At 42.4% G+C, this 23,673-nt stretch overlaps 1 protein-coding gene across 1 annotated transcript in view; it reads right to left on the reverse strand.

Moving 5' to 3' along the window:
• Window positions 1-298: 298 nt before the first annotated feature.
• Window positions 299-23,673, reverse strand: part of POLA2 (DNA polymerase alpha 2, accessory subunit) — a gene marked incomplete in the record, with an annotated part of 701,000 nt that continues 677,625 nt past the window's right edge. The window contains 2 exon segments of the mRNA XM_053688830.1: window positions 299-781; window positions 3,147-3,881. Coding sequence (XP_053544805.1) covers window positions 439-781; window positions 3,147-3,881 — 1,078 coding nt within the window.

The raw sequence follows: 23,673 nt of genomic DNA on the forward strand, positions 1-23,673 counted from the left end.
CCCGCCCTGTTATTTAGACAGGTTGTTAGTATTTTATAAACTTCAGACACCTCTGCACCTTGTTGCTTCCTTCATCTCCTTTACTTCGGTCGAATGACTGGGGTGGGAGGGAAGGGAAGTGATATTTAACAGCTTTGCTGTGGTGCTCTTTGCTGCCTCCTGCTGGGCAGGAGTGGTATTCCCAACAGTAATTAATGATGATCTGTGGATTCATCGTGTCAATAAATAAATACATTTATCAGATAAGCATAAATTTTGTTATTATTAGAGGTATTGGCAAGCGTACAGAGATCAATAGGCAGCGCATATCTAGAAAAGAGGGATCCTGGGTATTATAGGTATTGGCAAGTGTACAGAGATCAATAGGCAGAGCATACATTATTTCCTACGCACATAGCAGGAATGGAAGAACACAAACCTGTAACAAGATATTTAATGCTACTGGCTGTCACACTTAGCAGTACCTACAGCACAAGGCTGGGAAGAGCTCACCTTGATAAAATATCGTAGCTCAGACGGTGCTATGAAGACATCAGGAGTTACAGGCATGTGTGCGTAGTGATACAAAGCTTCATAGTCTAGGTTTATTTCCTCGTTAGGTGGGTACAGGGGGTAGTAGCTACGGGCAAAAGAAAGAAGCTGCAGATTAGCATACACTGGCCGTCTGACACCCCCACATCCGTTGTCTATGCTGCAGAGATGGCAATATACTCCATCCATATTGTTGTATATGAAATAAATTTCTGCTAACTGAAGCCACAACCCAATATGATGGGCTGATCTTGGGAGAGAATACCTCATCTTTTCTGTCTATACAAAGTATTCTTCATCTTTATTACAGTTTATTTACTCAAAGCCAATACTTAACATAGAACAATGGGAAATGAATATTTTAGCACCTATGTCACAGCTCCCCCATAACCAGAAATGTTCAGTAAAGGTTGGAATAGTTTAAACAAGCTATTCTATTGAAAAAATACAGGTAAAATGAGTTATTTGTAGACAATTTAATACACTCCGTAGGTAAAATGAATAATTAGAGTACACTGTCCCTTTAATATATGACATATTGATGAGTAAAGGAGTATGTAGTATGGTGCCTTATTGCAGTAGCTGGAATCTTCTGCACCTGTGTTGGTTTCTCGAGCTTCCCTGATCTTGGTTTGTTAACTGGACTACACTGTCTACAAGCTTGTCTTTTTGACGCTCTATATTAGGGGTTTTCAAACCTGTCCTCAGGCCTCCTAAACAGGTCAGATTGTGAGGATATCCAATCTGGAGCACAGGTGAAATAATCAGCCAGTTAGTAAACATGGTTGTTAACCTGCTCTCAACCAAGGTAATCCTGAAAACCTGACCCGTTAGGGAGGCTTCAGGACAGGTTTGTAACCCCTGCTTTATGCTCCGTTGGTTCTGAGATCTCCATCCAATCTCTACTAGCCTTGTACCTTTACTCATTTCTGCAGAACCCATCTCCTCACATGGGCTTTAATCCTCAGACAAGGCTAGTCGATGTCATGGTATAAAGTGCATTGCTTTGTAGTTAGCAGTTAAAGCTAATTAGGGACATTAAGTAGTCAGCAGGTGTATGAAAATGAAGGCGCAGCAATGCACTACTTGAATCTGCTAGCTTATCACATCGGTAAGCCAATGACAAGAGGCATCAATGTGCAGCTAGCTCCCGAGCCTACCTAGGAATGCTTTTCAACAAAGGATACCAAGAAAACAAAGCACATTAGATAAATGATGCTGAATCCGACTCCCATAATTACACCTTGTGCTATACTAAAGATAAACAATTTATAGGTTGCTTTGTTCCACTGCACCGGCTGCTGTCATGTGACCTCTGATTTCTCAGTCTTTGCTTTATTGTTCCAGTGCACCGGCTGCTGTCATGTGACCCTGATTTCTCAGTCTCTGCTTTATTGTTCCAGTGCACCAGGTGCTGTCATGTGACCTGATTTCTCAGTCTTTGCTTTATTGTTCCAGTGCACCGGCTGCTGTCATGTGACCCTGATTTCTCAGTCTCTGCTTTATTGTTCCAGTGCACCAGGTGCTGTCATGTGACCTGATTTCTCAGTCTTTGCTTTATTGTTCCAGTGCACCGGCTGCTGTCATGTGACCTCTGATTTCTCAGTCTTTTCTTTATTGTTCCAGTGCACCGGGTGCTGTAATGCGACTTCTGATTTCTCAGTCTTTGCTTTATTCCAGTGCACCGGCTGCTGTCATGTGACCTCTGATTTCTTAGCTTTATTGTTCCAGTGCACCGGGTGCTGTCATGTAACCTGATTTCTCAGTCTTTGCTTTAGTGCTCCAGTGCACCGGGTGCTGTCATGTGACCTCTGATTTCTCAGTTTTTGCTTCAAGGCTGTGACACACTACAAGCAGAGCGGTGCGCAGCGTGTAGATGCGGCTGTGCGCACTCAGTGTGTTCTGCCTTTTCATCTCTAAGCACTCTTCTGCGTCAGGTCGCGTAGCTGAGCGCTCAGAGATGAAATATTTGAACTTCAGAAGCGGTGCGAAGCAGCTGCTTCGCATCGCTTGCAGTGTGCCACAGCCTTTATTGTTCCAGTGCACCGGGTGCTGTCATGTGACCTCGGATTTCTCAGTCTTGGCTTTATTGTTCCAGTGCACCGGGTGTTATGTGACCTCGGATTTCTCAGTCTTTGCTTTATTGTTCGAGTGCACTGGGTGCTGTCATGCGACTTCTGATTTCTCAGTCTTTGCTTTAAGGCTGTGACACACTGCAAGCGGAGCGGTGTGCAGCGTGTAGATGCAGCTGTGAGCGCTCAGTGTGTCCTGCCTTTTCATCTCTGAGCACTCTTCTGCGTCAGGTTGCGTAGCTGAGTGCTCAGAGACGAAATATTTTAACTTCAGAAGCGATGCAACGCGATGCAGCTGCTTCACTTGCGCCACATCGCTTGCAGTGTGTCAAAGCTTTTATTGTTCCAGTGCACCGGGTGCCGTCATGTGACCTCCGATTTCTCAGTCTTTGCTTTACTGTTCCAGTGCACCGGCTGCTGTCATGTGACTTTGGATTGCTCCGCCTTTGCTTTATTCTTCCAGTGCACCGGCTGCTGTCATGTGACCTTGGATTGCTCCGCCTTTGCTTTATTCTTCCAGTGCACCGGCTGCTGTTATGTTACCTCGGATTGCTCCGCCTTTGCTTTATTGTTCCAGTGCTCCGGGTGCTGTCATGTGACCTCGGATTATTCCGCCTTTGCTTTATTGTTCCAGTGCTCCGGGTGCTGTCATGTGACCTCGGATTATTCCGCCTTTGCTTTATTGTTCCTGTGCACCGGGTGCTGTTATGTGACCTCGGATTGCTCCGCCTTTGCTTTATTGTTCCAGTGCTCCGGGTGCTGTCATGTGACTTTGGATTGCTCCGCCTTTGCTTTATTGTTCCAGTGCACCGGGTGCTGTCATGTGACTTTGGATTGCTCCGCCTTTGCTTTATTCTTCCAGTGCACCGGCTGCTGTCATGTGACCTTGGATTGCTCCGCCTTTGCTTTATTCTTCCAGTGCACCGGCTGCTGTCATGTGACCTTGGATTGCTCCGCCTTTGCTTTATTGTTCCAGTGCACCGGGTGCTGTTATGTGACCTCGGATTGCTCCGCCTTTGCTTTATTGTTCCAGTGCTCCGGGTGCTGTCATGTGACCTCGGATTATTCCGCCTTTGCTTTATTGTTCCAGTGCACCGGGTGCTGTTATGTGACCTCGGATTGCTCCGCCTTTGCTTTATTGTTCCAGTGCTCCGGGTGCTGTCATGTGACCTTGGATTGCTCCGCCTTTGCTTTATTGTTCCAGTTCTCCGGGTGCTGTCATGTGACCTCGGATTGCTCCGCCATCGCTTTATTGTTAAGTGACTACTGAAAAAAAACCTAAACCATATGGGGGTAACTACTTTTCTCATTAAGAAATTAATTTGCTCCCTCAAATGATGTAACTGAAGCAAATGTGCAGTTTAAATGGACATAAAACATCTTGAGAATATTTAACAAAAAAACCAATTTATGCTTACCTGATAAATTTATTTCTCTTGTGATGTATCGAGTCCACGGATTCATCCTTACTTGTGGGATATTCTCCTCTACAGGAAGTGGCAAAGGGAGCACCCACAGCAGAACTGCCTATATAGCTCCCCCCTTAGCTCCACCCCCCAGTCATTCGACCGAAGGCTAGAAAGAAAAAGGAGAAACCATAGGGTGCAGTGGTGACTGAAAGTTTAAAAATAAAAATATATATGCCTGTCTTAAAAAACAGGGCGGGCCGTGGACTCGATACATCCAAAGAGAAATAAATTTATCAGGTAAGCATAAATTATGTTTTCTCTTGTAAGATGTATCGAGTCCACGGATTCATCCTTACTGTGGGATACCAATACCAAAGCTTTAGGACACGGATGAAGGGAGGGACAAGACAGGGACCTTAAACGGAAGGCACCACTGCTTGTAGAACTTCTCTCCCAAAAATAGCCTCTGAAAAAGCAAAAACATAATTTATGTAAGAACTTACCTGATAAATTCATTTCTTTCATATTAGCAAGAGTCCATGAGCTAGTGACGTATGTGATATACATTCCTAATAGGAGGGGCAAAGTTTCCCAAACCTCAAAATGCCTATAAATACACCCCTCACCACACCCACAATTCAGTTTAACGAATAGCCAAGAAGTGGGGTGATAAGAAAAAAGTGCGAAAGCATATAAAATAAGGAATTGGAATAATTGTGCTTTATACAAAAAAATCATAACCACCACAAAAAAAGGGCGGGCCTCATGGACTCTTGCTAATATGAAAGAAATTAATTTATCAGGTAAGTTCTTACATAAATTATGTTTTCTTTCATGTAATTAGCAAGAGTCCATGAGCTAGTGACGTATGGGATAATGATTACCCAAGATGTGGATCTTTCCACGCAAGAGTCACTAGAGAGGGAGGGATAAAATAAAGACAGCCAATTCCTGCTGAAAATAATCCACACCCAAAATAAAGTTTAATGAAAAACATAAGCAGAAGATTCAAACTGAAACCGCTGCCTGAAGTACTTTTCTACCAAAAACTGCTTCAGAAGAAGAAAATACATCAAAATGGTAGAATTTAGTAAAAGTATGCAAAGAGGACCAAGTTGCTGCTTTGCAAATCTGATCAATCGAAGCTTCATTCCTAAACGCCCAGGAAGTAGAAACTGACCTAGTAGAATGAGCTGTAATCCTTTGAGGCGGAGTTTTACCCGACTCGACATAGGCAAGATGAATTAAAGATTTTAACCAAGATGCCAAAGAAATGGCAGAAGCTTTCTGGCCTTTTCTAGAACCGGAAAAGATAACAAATAGACTAGAAGTCTTTCGGAAAGACTTAGTAGCTTCAACATAATATTTCAAAGCTCTAACAACATCCAAAGAATACAACGATTTCTCCTTAGAATTCTTAGGATTAGGACATAATGAAGGAACCACAATTTCTCTACTAATGTTGTTGGAATTCACAACTTTAGGTAAAAATTCAAAAGAAGTTCGCAACACCGCCTTATCCTGATGAAAAATCAGAAAAGGAGACTCACAAGAAAGAGCAGATAATTCAGAGACTCTTCTGGCAGAAGAGATTGCCAAAAGAAACAAAACTTTCCAAGAAAGTAATTTAATGTCCAATGAATGCATAGGTTCAAACGAAGGAGCTTGAAGAGCCCCCAGAACCAAATTCAAACTCCAAGGAGGAGAAATTGACTTAATGACAGGTTTTATACGAACCAAAGCTTGTACAAAACAATGAATATCAGGAAGATTTGCAATCTTTCTGTGAAAAAGAACAGAAAGAGCAGAGATTTGTCCTTTCAAAGAACTTGCGGATAAACCTTTATCTAAACCATCCTGAAGAAACTGTAAAATTCTCGGAATTCTAAAAGAATGCCAAGAAAAATGATGAGAAAGACACCAAGAAATATAAGTCTTCCAGACTCTATAATATATCTCTCTGGATACAGATTTACGAGCCTGTAACATAGTATTAATCACAGAGTCAGAGAAACCTCTTTGACCAAGAATCAAGCGTTCAATCTCCATACCTTTAAATTTAAGGATTTGAGATCCTGATGGAAAAAAAGGACCTTGCGACAGAAGGTCTGGTCGTAGCGGAAGAGTCCACGGATGGCAAGAGGCCATCCGGACAAGATCCGCATACCAAAACCTGTGAGGCCATGCCGGAGCTACCAGCAGAACAAACGAGCATTCCTTCAGAATCTTGGAGATTACTCTTGGAAGAAGAACTAGAGGCGGAAAGATATAGGCAGGATGATACTTCCAAGGAAGTGATAATGCATCCACTGCTTCCGCCTGAGGATCCCGGGATCTGGACAGATACCTGGGAAGTTTCTTGTTTAGATGAGACGCCATCAGATCTATTTCTGGAAGCTCCCACATTTGAACAATCTGAAGAAATACCTCTGGGTGAAGAGACCATTCGCCCGGATGCAACGTTTGGCGACTGAGATAATCCGCTTCCCAATTGTCTATACCTGGGATATGAACCGCAGATATTAGACAGGAGCTGGATTCCGCCCAAACCAAAATTCGAGATACTTCTTTCATAGCCAGAGGACTGTGAGTCCCTCCTTGATGATTGATGTATGCCACAGTTGTGACATTGTCTGTCTGAAAACAAATGAACGATTCTCTCTTCAGAAGAGGCCAAGACTGAAGAGCTCTGAAAATTGCACGGAGTTCCAAAATATTGATCGGTAATCTCACCTCCTGAGATTCCCAAACTCCTTGTGCCGTCAGAGATCCCCACACAGCTCCCCAACCTGTGAGACTTGCATCTGTTGAAATTACAGTCCAGGTCGGAAGCACAAAAGAAGCCCCCTGAATTAAACGATGGTGATCTGTCCACCACGTTAGAGAGTGTCGTACAATCGGTTTTAAAGATATTAATTGAGATATCTTTGTGTAATCCTTGCACCATTGATTCAGCATACAGAGCTGAAGAGGTCGCATGTGAAAACGAGCAAAGGGGATCGCGTCCGATGCAGCAGTCATAAGACCTAGAATTTCCATGCATAAGGCTACCGAAGGGAATGATTGTGACTGAAGGTTTCGACAAGCTGAAATCAATTTTAGACGTCTCTTGTCTGTTAAAGACAGAGTCATGGACACTGAATCTATCTGGAAACCCAGAAAGGTTACCCTTGTCTGAGGAATCAATGAACTTTTTGGTGAATTGATCCTCCAACCATGATCTTGAAGAAACAACACAAGTCGATTCGTATGAGATTCTGCTAAATGTAAAGACTGAGCAAGTACCAAGATATCGTCCAAATAAGGAAATACCACAATACCCTGATCTCTGATTACAGACAGAAGGGCACCGAGAACCTTTGTAAAAATTCTTGGAGCTGTAGCTAGGCCAAACGGCAGAGCCACAAACTGGTAGTGCTTGTCCAGAAAAGAGAATCTCAGGAACTGATAATGATCTGGATGAATCGGAATAACATAATTTATGTAAGAACTTACCTGATAAATTCATTTCTTTCATATTAGCAAGAGTCCATGAGCTAGTGACGTATGGGATATACATTCCTACCAGGAGGGGCAAAGTTTCCCAAACCTTAAAATGCCTATAAATACACCCCTCACCACACCCACAATTCAGTTTAACGAATAGCCAAGAAGTGGGGTGATAAGAAAAAAGTGCGAAAGCATATAAAATAAGGAATTGGAATAATTGTGCTTTATACAAAAAAATCAAAACCACCACAAAAAAGGGCGGGCCTCATGGACTCTTGCTAATATGAAAGAAATGAATTTATCAGGTAAGTTCTTACATAAATTATGTTTTCTTTCATGTAATTAGCAAGAGTCCATGAGCTAGTGACGTATGGGATAATGATTACCCAAGATGTGGATCTTTCCACGCAAGAGTCACTAGAGAGGGAGGGATAAAATAAAGACAGCCAATTCCTGCTGAAAATAATCCACACCCAGAATAAAATGTTAATGAAAAAACATAAGCAGAAGATTCAAACTGAAACCACTGCCTGAAATACGTTTCTACCAAAAACTGCTTCAGAAGAAGAAAACACATCAAAATGGTAGAATTTAGTAAAAATATGCAAAGAGGACCAAGTTGCTGCTTTGCAAATCTGATCAACCGAAGCTTCATTCCTAAACGCCCAGGAAGTAGAAACTGACCTAGTAGAATGAGCTGTAATCCTTTGAGGCGGAGTGTTACCCGACTCAACATAGGCATGATGAAAACAGAATTTATGTTTACCTGATAAATTTCTTTCTCCAACGGTGTGTCCGGTCCACGGCGTCATCCTTACTTGTGGGATATTCTCTTCCCCAACAGGAAATGGCAAAGAGCCCAGCAAAGCTGGTCACATGATCCCTCCTAGGCTCCGCCTACCCCAGTCATTCGACCGACGTTAAGGAGGAATATTTGCATAGGAGAAACCATATGGTACCGTGGTGACTGTAGTTAAAGAAAATAAAATATCAGACCTGATTAAAAAAACCAGGGCGGGCCGTGGACCGGACACACCGTTGGAGAAAGAAATTTATCAGGTAAACATAAATTCTGTTTTCTCCAACATAGGTGTGTCCGGTCCACGGCGTCATCCTTACTTGTGGGAACCAATACCAAAGCTTTAGGACACGGATGAAGGGAGGGAGCAAATCAGGTCACCTAAATGGAAGGCACCACGGCTTGCAAAACCTTTCTCCCAAAAATAGCCTCAGAAGAAGCAAAAGTATCAAACTTGTAAAATTTGGTAAAAGTGTGCAGTGAAGACCAAGTCGCTGCCCTACATATCTGATCAACAGAAGCCTCGTTCTTGAAGGCCCATGTGGAAGCCACAGCCCTAGTGGAATGAGCTGTGATTCTTTCGGGAGGCTGCCGTCCGGCAGTCTCGTAAGCCAATCTGATGATGCTTTTAATCCAAAAAGAGAGAGAGGTAGAAGTTGCTTTTTGACCTCTCCTTTTACCTGAATAAACAACAAACAAAGAAGATGTTTGTCTAAAATCCTTTGTAGCATCTAAATAGAATTTTAGAGCGCGAACAACATCCAAATTGTGCAACAAACGTTCCTTCTTTGAAACTGGTTTTGGACACAGAGAAGGTACGATAATCTCCTGGTTAATGTTTTTGTTAGAAACAACTTTTGGAAGAAAACCAGGTTTAGTACGTAAAACCACCTTATCTGCATGGAACACCAGATAAGGAGGAGAACACTGCAGAGCAGATACTTCTGAGACTCTTCTAGCAGAAGAAATCGCAACTAAAAACAAAACTTTCCAAGATAATAACTTAATATCAACGGAATGTAAGGGTTCAAACGGAACCCCCTGAAGAACTGAAAGAACTAAATTGAGACTCCAAGGAGGAGTCAAAGGTTTGTAAACAGGCTTGATTCTAACCAGAGCCTGAACAAAGGCTTGAACATCTGGCACAGCTGCCAGCTTTTTGTGAAGTAATACCGACAAGGCAGAAATCTGTCCCTTCAGGGAACTTGCAGATAATCCTTTTTCCAATCCTTCTTGAAGGAAGGATAGAATCCTAGGAATCTTAACCTTGTCCCAAGGGAATCCTTTAGATTCACACCAACAGATATATTTTTTCCAAATTTTGTGGTAAATCTTTCTAGTCACAGGCTTTCTGGCCTGAACAAGAGTATCGATCACAGAATCTGAGAATCCTCGCTTCGATAAAATCAAGCGTTCAATCTCCAAGCAGTCAGCTGGAGTGAAACCAGATTCGGATGTTCGAACGGACCCTGAACAAGAAGGTCTCGTCTCAAAGGTAGCTTCCAAGGTGGAGCCGATGACATATTCACCAGATCTGCATACCAAGTCCTGCGTGGCCACGCAGGAGCTATCAAGATCACCGACGCCCTCTCCTGCTTGATCCTGGCTATCAGCCTGGGAATGAGAGGAAATGGCGGGAACACATAAGCTAGATTGAAGGTCCAAGGTGCTACTAGTGCATCCACTAGAGCCGCCTTGGGATCCCTGGATCTGGCCCCGTAGCAAGGAACTTTGAAGTTCTGACGAGAGGCCATCAGATCCATGTCTGGAATGCCCCACAGGTGAGTGACTTGGGCAAAGATTTCCGGATGGAGTTCCCACTCCCCCGGATGCAATGTCTGACGACTCAGAAAATCCGCTTCCCAATTTTCCACTCCTGGGATGTGGATAGCAGACAGGTGGCAGGAGTGAGACTCCGCCCAAAGAATAATTTTGGTTACTTCTTCCATCGCTAGGGAACTCCTTGTTCCCCCCTGATGGTTGATGTACGCAACAGTCGTCATGTTGTCTGATTGAAACCGTATGAACCTGGTCCTCGCAAGCTGGGGCCAGGCCTGGAGAGCATTGAATATCGCTCTCAGTTCCAGAATATTTATCGGTAGAAGAGATTCTTCCCGAGACCAAAGACCCTGAGCTTTCAGGGATCCCCAGACCGCGCCCCAGCCTATCAGACTGGCGTCGGTCGTGACAATGACCCACTCTGGTCTGTGGAACATCATCCCTTGAGACAGATTGTCCAGGGACAGCCACCAACGGAGTGAGTCTCTGGTCCTCTGATTTACTTGTATCTTCGGAGACAAGTCTGTATAGTCCCCATTCCACTGACTGAGCATGCACAGTTGTAATGGTCTTAGATGAATGCGCGCAAAAGGAACTATGTCCATCGCCGCCACCATCAACCCGATCACTTCCATGCACTGAGCTATGGAAGGAAGAGGAACGGAATGAAGTATCCGACAAGAGTCCAGAAGCTTTGTTTTTCTGGCTTCTGTTAGAAAGATCCTCATTTGTAAGGAGTCTATAATTGTTCCCAAGAAGGGAACCCTTGTTGACGGGGATAGAGAACTCTTTTCCACGTTCACTTTCCAGCCGTGAGATCTGAGAAAGGCCAGGACAATGTCCGTGTGAGCCTTTGCTTGAGGAAGGGACGACGCTTGAATCAAAATGTCGTCCAGGTAAGGTACTACTGCAATGCCCCTTGGTCTTAGCACCGCTAGAAGGGACCCTAGTACCTTTGTGAAAATCCTTGGAGCAGTGGCTAATCCGAAAGGAAGCGCCACGAACTGGTAATGTTTGTCCAGAAATGCAAACCTTAGGAACCGATGATGTTCCTTGTGGATAGGAATATGTAGATACGCATCCTTTAAATCCACCGTGGTCATGAATTGACCTTCCTGGATGGAAGGAAGGATAGTTCGAATGGTTTCCATCTTGAACGATGGGACCTTGAGAAATTTGTTTAAGATCTTTAGATCTAGGATTGGTCTGAACGTTCCCTCTTTTTTGGGAACCCAAATTTTCACCACAGCGTCTTAAAGCCTTGAAAATATTGCACACCAATTTTGGAAGCTTTAACCCTTAAAATAACGGAACCGGAGCCGTTTTAAGCTTTAAACCCCTTTACAGTCCCTGGTATCTGCTTTGCTGAGACCCAACCAAACCCAAAGGGGAATACGATACCAAATGACGCCTTCAGAAGTCTTTTATAAGTATCAGAGCTCCTCTCACATGCGACTGCATGCCATGCCTCTCAAAAACAAGTGCGCAACACCGGCGCGAAAATGAGACTCTGCCTATGCTTTGGGAAAGCCCCTAAAGAATAAGGTGTCTAAAACAGTGCCTGCCGATATTATTATATCAAAATACCCAGATAAAATGATTCCTCAAGGCTAAATATGTGTTAATAATCAATCGATTTAGCCCAGAAAAAGTCTACAGTTTAAATAAGCCCTTATGAAGCCCTTATTTACAATCGTAATAAACATGGCTTACCGGATCCCATAGGGAAAATGACAGCTTCCAGCATTACATCGTCTTGTTAGAATGTGTCATACCTCAAGCAGCAAGGGACTGCAAACTGTTCCCCCAACTGAAGTTAATTGCTCTCAACAGTCCTGTGTGGAACAGCCATGGATTTTAGTTACGGTTGCTAAAATCATTTTCCTCATACAAACAGAATTCTTCATCTCTTTTCTGTTTCTGAGTAAATAGTACGTACCAGCACTATTTGAAAATAACAAACTCTTGATTGAATAATGAAAAACTACAGTTAAACACTAAAAAACTCTAAGCCATCTCCGTGGAGATGTTGCCTGTACAACGGCAAAGAGAATGACTGGGGTAGGCGGAGCCTAGGAGGGATCATGTGACCAGCTTTGCTGGGCTCTTTGCCATTTCCTGTTGGGGAAGAGAATATCCCACAAGTAAGGATGACGCCGTGGACCGGACACACCTATGTTGGAGAAATAAAGATTTCAACCAAGATGCCAAAGAAATGGCAGAAGCTTTCTGGCCTTTTCTAGAACCGGAAAAGATGACAAATAGACTAGAAGTCTTTCGGAAAGACTTAGTAGCTTCAACATAATATTACAAAGCTCTAATAGCATCCAAAGAAAGCAATGATTTCTCCTTAGAATTCATAGGATTAGGACATAATGAAGGAACCACAATTTCTCTACTAATGTTGTTAGAATTCACAACCTTAGGTAAAAAATTCAAAAGAAGTTCGCAGCACCGCCTTATCCTGATGCAAAATCAGAAAAGGAGACTCACAAAAAAGAGTAGATAATTCAGAGACTCTTCTGGCAGAAGAGATGGCCAAAGAAACAAAACTTTCCAAGAAAGTAATATAACGACCAAAGAATGCATGGGTTCAAAAGGAGGAGCTTGAAGAGCCCCCAGAACCAAATTCAAACTCCAAGGAGGAGAAATTGACTTAATGACAGGTTTTATACGAACCAAAGGTTGTACAAAACAATGAATATCAGGAAGATTAGCAATCCTTCTGTGAAAAAGAACAGAAAGAGCAGAGATTTGACCTTTATCTAAACCATCCTGAAGAAACTGTAAAATTCTCGGTATTCAAAAAGAATGCCAAGAAAAAAGATGAGAAAGACACTAAGAAATATAAGTCTTCCAGACTCTATAATATATCTCTCTAGATACAGATTTACGAGCCTGTCACATAGTATCAATCACAGAGTCAGAGAAACCTCTTTGACCAAGAATCAAGCGTTCAAACTCCATACCTTAAAATTAAGGTAATGAGATCCTGATGGAAAAAAGAACCTTGAGACAGAAAGACTGGTCTTAACGGAAGAGTCCACAGATGGCAAGAGGCCATCCGGACAAGATCCGCATACCAAAACCTGTGAGACCATGCTGGAGCTACCAGCAGGACAAACGAGCATTCCTTTAGAATATTGGAAAATACCCTTGGAAGAAGAACTAGAGGCGGAAAGATATAGGCAGGATGACACTTGTAAGGAAGAGATAATGCATCCACTGCCTCCGCCCGAGGATCCCGGGATCCGGACAGATACCAGGGAAGTTTCTTGTTTAGATGAGAAGCCATCAGATCTATTTCTGGGAGTTCCCAAATTTGAACAATCTGAGGAAATACCTCTGGGTGAAGAGACCATTCGCCCAGGTGCAACGTTTGGTGACTGAGATAATCCGCTTTCCAATTGTCCATACCTGGGATATGAACCGCAGAGATTAGACACGAGCTGGATTCCGCCCAAACCAAAATTCGAGATACTTCTTTCATAGCCAGAGGACTGTGAGTCCCTCCTTGATGATTGATGTATGCCACAGTTGTGACATTGTCTATCTGAAAACAAATGAACAACTCTCTCTTCAGAAGAGGCCAAGACTGAAGAGCTCTGAAATTGCACGGAGTTCCAAAATATTGATCGGAAATCTCACCTCCTGAGATTCCCAAACCCCTTGTGCTTTCAGATACCCCCACACAGCTCCCCAACCTGTAAGACTTGCATCTGTTGAGATCATAGTCCAGGTCGGAAGAACAAAGAAGCCCCCTGAACTAAATGATGGTGATCTGTCCACCATGTCAGAGAGTGTCGTATAACCGGTTTAAAGATATTAATTGAGATATCTTTGAGTAATCCCTGCACCATTGGTTCAGCATACAGAGCTAAAGAGGTCGCATGTGAAAACGAGCAAAGGAGATCGCATCTGATGCGGCAGTCCTAAGACCTAAAATTTCCATGCATAAGGCTACCAAAGGGAATGATTGTGACTGAAGGTTTTGACAAGCTGATATCAATGTTAAACTTCTCTTGTCTGACAAGGACAGAGTCATAGACACTGAATCTATCTAGAAACCTAAAAAGGTTACCCTTGTCTGAGGAATCAATGAACTGATTGGTAAATTGATCCTCCAACCATGAACTTGAAGAAACAACACAAGTCGATTCGTATAAGATTCTTCGAAAATGAGAAGACTGAGCAAGTACCAAGATATCGTCCAAATAAGGAAATACCAAAACCCTGTTCTCTGATTACAGAAAGAAGGGCACAGAGAACCTTTGAAAAAAATTCTTGGAACTGAGGCTAGGCCAAACGGTAGAGCCACAAACTGGTAATGCTTGTCTAAAAAGAGAATCTCAGACACTAAAAGTGATCTGGATGAATCGGAATATGCAGATACACATCCTGTAAATCTATTGAAGACATATAATGCCCTTGCTAAACAAAAGGCAGGATAGTCCTACAGTAACCATCTTAAATGTTGGTATCCTTACATAACGATTCAATATTGATAGATCCAGAACTGGTCTGAAGGAATTGACCTTCTTTGGTACAATGAAGAGATAAAATAAAACCCCAGCCCCTGTTCCAGAACTGGAACTGGCATAATTACTCCAGCCAACTCTAGATCTGAAACACATTTCAGAAATGCTGAGCCTTTGCTGTGTTAACTGGGACACGGGAAAGAAAAAAATCTCTTAGCAGGAGGCCTTAACTTGAAGCCAATTCTGTACCTTTCTGAAACAATGTTCTGAAACCAGAGAATGAGAACGGAATTGATCCAAATTTCTTTGAAGAAAACGTAATCTGCCCCATACCAGCTGAGCTGGAATAAGGTCCGCACCTACATGGGTACTTAGGAGCTGGCTATAGGTTTCTATAAGGCTTGGATATATTCCAAACTGGAAATAGTTTCCAAACTGATACCGCTCCTAACAGTTGAGATAATAATTTATTACCCTGGAAAGAAAGGGAAAGCAAAGTTGAATTAGAAGACATATCAGCATTCCAAGTTTAATCCATAAAGCTTTTCTAGCTAAAATAGCTAGAGACATATACCTGACATCAACTCTAATGACATCAAAAGATGGTATCACCAATAAAATTATTAGCATGTTATAGAATAATAATAATGCTATGTAATTTTGATCTGTGACTTGTTGCGCTAAAGCTTCTTAACCAAAAAGTTGAAGCTGCAGCAACATCCACTAAAAATATAGCAGGTCTAAGAAGATTACCTGAACATAAGTAAGCTTTTCTTAGAAAGGATTCAATTTTCCTATCTAAAGGATCCTTAAATGAAGTACTATCTGCCGTAGAAATAGTAGTACATTTAGCAGGAGTAGAGACAACCCCATAACCTTAGGGATTTTGTCCCAAAAAAACTCTAATCTGTCAGATGGCACAGGATATAATTGCTTAAACGTTTAGAAGGAGTAAAAGAATTACCCAAATTATTCCATTCCCTGGAAATTACTTCAGAAATAGCATCAGGGAGATTAAACACTTCTGGAATAACTACAGGAGATTTAAAAACCTAATTTAAACGTTTAGATTTAGTATCAAGAGGACCAGAATCCTCTATTTCTAATGCAATTAATACTTCTTAAAATAAAGAACGAATAAATTCCATCTTGAACAAATACAAAGATTTATCAGCATCAACCTCTGAGACAGAAACCTCTGAACCAGAAGAACCATTATCAGTATCAGAATGATGATGTTCATTTAAAAATTCATCTGAAAAAAGAGAAGTTTTAAAAGACTTTTATGTAAACTAGAAGGAGAAATAACAGACATAGCCTTCTTAATGGATTTAAAAAATAAAATCTCATGTTATCAGGAACACTCTGAAAATTAGATGTTGACGGAACAGCAACAGGTAATGTAACAGTACTAAAGGAAATTTTATCTGCATTAATAAGTTTGTCATGACATGCAATACAAACAACAGCTGGAGAAACAGATACCAAAAATTTATAGCAGATACACTTAGCTTGGTAGCTCCAGCACCGGGCAGTAATTTTCCTGAAGTATCTTCTGACTCAGTTGCAACGTGGAACATCTTGCAATATGTAAAAGAAAAAACAACATATAAAGCAAAATTGATCAAATTCCTTAAATGACAGTTTCAGGAATGGGAAAAAAATGCCAGTGAACAAGCTTCTAGCAACCAGAAGCAATAAATAATGAGACTTAAATAATGTGGAGACAAAAGCGACGCCCATATTTTTTTAGCGCCAAATAAGACGCCCACATTATTTGGCGCCTAAATGCTTTTGGCGCCAAAAATGACGCCACATCCGGAACGCCGACATTTTTGGCGCAAAAGAATGTCAAAAAAATGACGCAACTTCCGGCGACACGTATGACGCCGGAAACAGAAAAGATTTTTTTTTTTGCGCCAAAAAAGTCCGCGCCAAGAATGACGCAATAAAATGAAGCATTTTCAGCCCCCGCGAGCCTAACAGCCCACAGGGAAAAAGTCAAATTTTTTAAGGTAAGAAAAAATGATTGGTTCAAATGCATTATCCCAAATATGAAACCGACTGTCTGAAAAAAACAAAATTTATGCTTACCTGATAAATTCATTTCTCCTGTAGTGTGGTCAGTCCACGGGTCATCATTACTTCTGGGATATTATCTCCTCCCCTACAGGAAGTGCAAGAGGATTCACCCAGCAGAGCTGCTATATAGCTCCTCCCCTCTACGTCACCTCCAGTCATTCGACCAAAGGACCAACGAGAAAGGAGAAGCCCAAGGGTGTAGTGGTGACTGGAGTATAATCCAAAATTTTTTTTTAGCCTGCCATAAAAAAACAGGGCGGGCCGTGGACTGACCACACTACAGGAGAAATGAATTTATCAGGTAAGCATAAATTTTGTTTTCTCCTGTTAAGTGTGGTCAGTCCACGGGTCATCATTACTTCTGGGATACCAATACCAAAGCAAAAGTACACGGATGACGGGAGGGACAGGCAGGCTCTTTATACGGAGGGAACCACTGCCTGAAGAACCTTTCTCCCAAAAACAGCCTCCGAAGAAGCAAAAGTGTCAAATTTGTAAAATTTGGAAAAAGTATGAAGAGAAGACCAAGTTGCAGCCTTGCAAATCTGTTCAACAGAAGCCTCATTCTTAAAGGCCCAAGTGGAAGCCACAGCTCTAGTAGAATGAGCTGTAATTCTTTCAGGAGGCTGCTGTCCAGCAGTCTCATAGGCTAATCGTATTATGCTACGAAGCCAAAAAGAGAGAGAGGTAGCCGAAGCTTTTTGACCTCTCCTCTGACCAGAATAAACGACAAACAGGGAAGACGTTTGACGAAAATCCTTAGTTGCCTGTTGATAAAATTTCAGGGCACGGACTACATCTAGATTATGTAGCAGACGTTCCTTCTTCGAGGAAGGATTAGGACACAAAGATGGAACAACAATCTCTTGATTGATATTCCTGTTAGTGACCACCTTAGGTAGGAACCCAGGTTTAGTACGCAGAACTACCTTGTCTGAATGAAAAATCAGATAAGGAGAATCACAATGTAAGGCAGATAACTCAGAAACTCTTCGAGCCGAGGAAATAGCCATTAAAAACAGAACTTTCCAAGATAACAACTTGATATCAATGGAATGAAGGGGTTCAAACGGAACACCCTGTAAAACATTAAGAACTAAGTTCAAACTCCATGGCGGAGCAACAGTTTTAAACACAGGCTTGATCCTAGCTAAAGCCTGACAAAAAGCTTGAACGTCCGGAACTTCTGACAGACGTTTGTGTAAAAGAATGGACAGAGCTGAAATCTGTCCCTTTAAAGAACTAGCGGATAACCCCTTTTCTAAACCTTCTTGTAGAAAAGACAATATCCTTGGAATCCTAACCTTACTCCATGAGTAACTCTTGGATTCGCACCAATATAAGTATTTACGCCATATTTTATGGTAAATACTTCTGGTAACAGGCTTCCTAGCCTGTATTAAGGTATCAATAACTGGCTCAGAAAAACCACGTTTTGATAAAATCAAGCGTTCAATTTCCAAGCAGTCAGCTTCAGAGAAGTTAGATTTTGATGTTTGAATGGACCCTGGATCAGAAGGTCCTGTTTCAGAGGTAGAGACCAAGGCGGACAGGATGACATGTCCACTAGATCTGCATACCAAGTCCTGCGTGGCCATGCAGGTGCTATTAGAATCACTGATGCTTTCTCCTGTTTGATTCTGGCAATCAATCGAGGAAGCATCGGGAAGGGTGGAAACACATAAGCCATCCCGAAGGTCCAAGGTGCTGTCAAAGCATCTATCAGAACCGCTCCCGGATCCCTGGATCTGGACCCGTAGCGAGGAAGATTGGCGTTCTGACGAGACGCCATGAGATCTATCTCTGGTTTGCCCCAACGTCGAAGTATCTGGGCAAAGACCTCCGGATGAAGTTCCCACTCCCCCGGATGAAAAGTCTGACGACTTAAGAAATCCGCCTCCCAGTTCTCCACTCCCGGGATGTGGATTGCAGACAGGTGGCAAGAGTGAGACTCTGCCCAGCGAATTATCTTTAATACTTCCATCATTGCTAGGGAGCTTCTTGTCCCTCCCTGATGGTTGATGTAAGCTACAGTCGTGATGTTGTCCGACTGAAACCTGATGAACCCCCGAGTTGTTAACTGGGGCCAAGCCAGAAGGGCATTGAGAACTGCTCTCAATTCCAGAATGTTTATTGGAAGGAGACTCTCCTCCTGATTCCATAGTCCCTGAGCCTTCAGAGAATTCCAGACAGCACCCCAACCTAGTAGGCTGGCGTCTGTTGTTACAATTGTCCAGTCTGGCCTGCTGAATGGCATCCCCCTGAACAGGTGTGGCCGATAAAGCCACCATAGAAGAGAATTTCTGGTCTCTTGATTCAGATTCAGAGTGGGGGACAAATCTGAGTAATCCCCATTCCACTGACTTAGCATGCACAATTGCAGCGGTCTGAGATGTAGGCGTGCAAAAGGTACTATGTCCATTGCCGCTACCATTAAGCCGATCACCTCCATGCATTGAGCTACTGACGGGTGTTGAATGGAATGAAGGACCCGGCATGCATTTTGAAGCTTTGTTAACCTGTCTTCTGTCAGGTAAATCTTCATTTCTACAGAATCTATCAGAGTCCCCAAGAAGGGAACTCTTGTGAGTGGAAAGAGAGAACTTTTCTTTTCGTTCACCTTCCATCCATGCGACCTTAGAAATGCCAGTACTAACTCTGTATGAGACTTGGCAGTTTGAAAGCTTGAAGCTTGTATCAGAATGTCGTCTAGGTACGGAGCTACCGAAATTCCTCGCGGTCTTAGTACCGCCAGAAGAGTACCCAGAACCTTTGTGAAGATTCTTGGAGCCGTAGCCAATCCGAATGGAAGAGCTACAAACTGGTAATGCCTGTCTAGAAAGGCAAACCTTAGATACCGGTAATGATTTCTGTGCATCGGTATGTGAAGGTAAGCATCCTTTAAATCCACTGTGGTCATGTACTGACCCTCTTGGATCATGGGCAAAATTGTTCGAATAGTTTCCATCTTGAACGATGGAACTCTTAGGAATTTGTTTAGGATCTTTAAATCCAAGATTGGCCTGAAAGTTCCCTCTTTTTTGGGAACTACAAACAGATTTGAGTAAAACCCTTGTCCTTGTTCCGACCGCGGAACTGGATGGATCACTCCCATTAATAAAAGATCTTGTACGCAGCGTAGGAACGCTTCTTTCTTTATTTGGTTTGTTGACAACCTTGACAGATGAAATCTCCCTCTTGGGGGAGAGGATTTGAAGTCCAGAAGGTATCCCTGAGATATGATCTCTAACGCCCAGGGATCCTGAACATCTCTTGCCCAAGCCTGGGCGAAGAGAGAAAGTCTGCCCCCTACTAGATCCGGTCCCGGATCGGGGGCCCTCGATTCATGCTGTCTTAGGGGCAGCAGCAGGTTTCCTGGCCTGCTTGCCCTTGTTCCAGGACTGGTTAGGTTTCCAGCCTTGTCTGTAGCGAGCAACAGCTCCTTCCTGTTTTGGTGCAGAGGAAGTTGATGCTGTTCCTGCTTTAAAATTACGAAAGGAACGAAAATTAGACTGTCTAGCCCTAGGTTTGGCTTTGTCCTGAGGCAGGGCATGGCCTTTACCTCCTGTAATGTCAGCGATAATCTCCTTCAACCCGGGCCCGAATAAGGTCTGCCCTTTGAAAGGTATATTAAGCAATTTAGATTTAGAAGTAACATCAGCTGACCAGGATTTTAGCCACAGTGCTCTGCGTGCCTGAATGGCAAATCCGGAATTCTTAGCCGTAAGTTTAGTTAAATGTACTACGGCATCTGAAATAAATGAGTTAGCTAACTTAAGGGTTTTAAGTTTGAGTGTAATCTCATCTAGTGTAGATGATTCAAGTGTCTCTTCCAGAGACTCAAACCAAAATGCTGCTGCAGCTGTGACAGGCGCAATACATGCAAGAGGTTGCAATATAAAACCTTGTTGAACAAACATTTTCTTAAGGTAACCCTCTAATCTTTTATCCATTGGATCTGAAAAAGCACAGCTATCCTCCACCGGGATAGTGGTACGCTTAGCTAAAGTAGAAACTGCTCCCTCCACCTTAGGGACCGTTTGCCATAAGTCCCGTGTGGTGGCGTCTATTGGAAACATTTTTCTAAATATCGGAGGAGGTGAGAACGGCACACCGGGCCTATCCCACTCCTTAGTAACAATTTCAGTAAGTCTCTTAGGTATAGGAAAAACATCAGTACTCGCCGGTACCGCAAAATATTTATCCAACCTACACATTTTCTCTGGTATTGCAACTGTGTTACAATCATTCAGAGCCGCTAACACCTCCCCTAGTAATACACGGAGGTTTTCCAGCTTAAATTTAAAATTTGAAATATCTGAATCCAGTCTGTTTGGATCAGAACCGTCACCCACAGAATGAAGTTCTCCGTCCTCATGTTCTGCCACCTGTGACGCAGTGTCTGACATGGCCCTAATATTATCAGCGCACTCTGTTCTCACCCCAGAGTGATCACGCTTGCCTCTAAGTTCTGGTAATTTAGCCAAAACTTCAGTCATAACAGTAGCCATATCCTGTAATGTGATTTGAAATGGCCGCGCAGATGTACTCGGCGCTACAATATCACGCACCTCCCGAGCGGGAGATGCAGGTACTGACACGTGAGGCGAGTTAGTCGGCATAACTCTCCCCTCGTTGTTAGGTGAAATATGTTCAGTTTGTACAGATTGACTTTTATTTAAAGTAACATCAATACAATTAGTACATAAATTTCTATTGGGCTCCACTTTGGCATTAGCACATATAGCACATGTATCTTCCGCTGAATCAGACATGTTTAACACACTAGCAATAAACTAGCAACTTGGAAATGCTTTTCAAGTAATTTACAATAATATGAAAACGAACTGTGCCTATAAGAAGCACAGAAAAAATTATGACAGTTGAAAATAATTAAGTTATAGCATCAAATCTTTGTAAGAAATATACAATTTTAGCAAAGGATTGTTCCCATTAGCAAAGGATAACTAACCCTGGCAGCAGAAAAAATACACAAATAAACGTTTTTTATCACAGTCAACTACAATCTTCACAGCTCTGCTGTGAATGATTACCTCCCTCAAAAAAGGCTTTGGAGATCCCTGAGTTCTGTAGAGATGAACCGGATCATGCAGGAAGAAAATGAACCTCTGACTGAGTTTTTTGATGCGTAGTAAAAGCGCCAAAAATGGCCCCTCCCCCTCACACATAACAGTGAGAGAGATCATTAAACTGCTTTAATTTAAACAAAACTATTGCCAAGTGGAAAAAATAGTGCCCAAAACATTTTTTCACCCAGTACCTCAGAGAAATAAACGTTTTTACATGCCAGCAAAAAAACGTTTAACCTCAATAAATTAATTGTTATTTAAAACCTATTGCAAGTCCCTGCAAATTAGGTTAAGTCTATGCATACAGTATAAATCCAGTGAAGTACCATTCCCCAGAATACTGAAGTGTAAAATATACATACATGACAGCCTGATACCAGCTACATCTACTGCATTTAAGGCTGAGTTTACATTATAACGGTATGGTAGGATTTTCTCATCAATTCCATGTCAGAAAATAATAAACTGCTACATACCTCTTTGCAGATTAATCTGCCCGCTGTCCCCTGATCTGAAGTTTACCTCTCCTCAGATGGCCGAGAAACAGCAATATGATCTTAACTACTCCGGCTAAAATCATAGAAAAAACTCAGGTAGATTCTTCTTCAAATTCTACCAGAGAATGAATAACACACTCCGGTGCTATTATAAAATAACAAACTTTTGATTGAAGGTAATAAACTAATTAAATCACCACAGTCCTCTCACACATCCTATCTATTCGTTGGGTGCAAGAGAATGACTGGAGGTGACGTAGAGGGGAGGAGCTATATAGCAGCTCTGCTGGGTGAATCCTCTTGCACTTCCTGTAGGGGAAGAGATAATATCCCAGAAGTAATGATGACCCGTGGACTGACCACACTTAACAGGAGAAAAGGAATGTTGAACATCCTGAGTCAAGGCAAATAAATGTTTGAATACATATATTTAGAACTTTTTTATAAAGTGCCCAACCATAGCTTAGAGTGTCACAGAAAATAAGACTTACTTACCCCAGGACACTCATCTACATGTTTGTAGAAAGCCAAACCAGTACTGAAACGAAAATCAGCAGAGGTAATGGTATATATATAAGAGTATATCGTCGATCTGAAAAGGGAGGTAAGAGATGAATCTCCACGACCGATAACAGAGAACCTATGAAATAGACCCCGTAGAAGGAGATAATTGAATTCAAATAGGCAATACTCTCCTCACATCCCTCTGACATTCACTGCACGCTGAGAGGAAAACCGGGCCCCAACTTGCTGCGGAGCGCATATCAACGTAGAATCTAGCACAAACTTACTTCACCACCTCCATAGGAGGCAAAGTTTGTAAAACTGAATTGTGGGTGTGGTGAGGGGTGTATTTATAGGCATTTTAAGGTTTGGGAAACTTTGCCCCTCCTGGTAGGAATGTATATCTCATATGTCACTAGTTCATGGACTCTTGCTAATTACATGAAAGAAATGCAGATATGCATCCTGTAAATCTATTGTGGACATATAATGCCCTTGCTGAACAAAAGGCAAGATAGTCCTTACAGTTACCATTTTGAACGTTGGTATCCTTACATAACGATTCAATATTTTTAGATCCAGAACTGGTCTGAAGGAATTCTCCTTCTTTGGTACAATGAAGAGATTTGAATAAAACCCCATCCCCTGTTCCGGAACTGGAACCGGCATAATTACGCCAGCCAACTCTAGATCTGAAACACAATTCAGAAATGCTTGAGCTTTCACTGGATTTACTGGGATACGAGAAAGAAAAAATCTCTTTGCAGGAGGTCTCATCTTGAAACCAATTCTGTACCCTTCTGAAACAATGTTCTGAATCCAAAGATTATGAACAGAATTGATCCAAATTTCTTTGAAAAAACGTAACCTGCCCCCTACCAGCTGAGCTGGAATGAGGGCCGCACCTTCATGTGGACTTAGAAGCTGGCTTTGCCTTTCTAGA

The sequence above is a fragment of the Bombina bombina genome, chromosome 7 (genome assembly GCF_027579735.1).
Source record: "Bombina bombina isolate aBomBom1 chromosome 7, aBomBom1.pri, whole genome shotgun sequence".
Taxonomy (NCBI): Eukaryota; Metazoa; Chordata; class Amphibia; order Anura; family Bombinatoridae; genus Bombina; species Bombina bombina.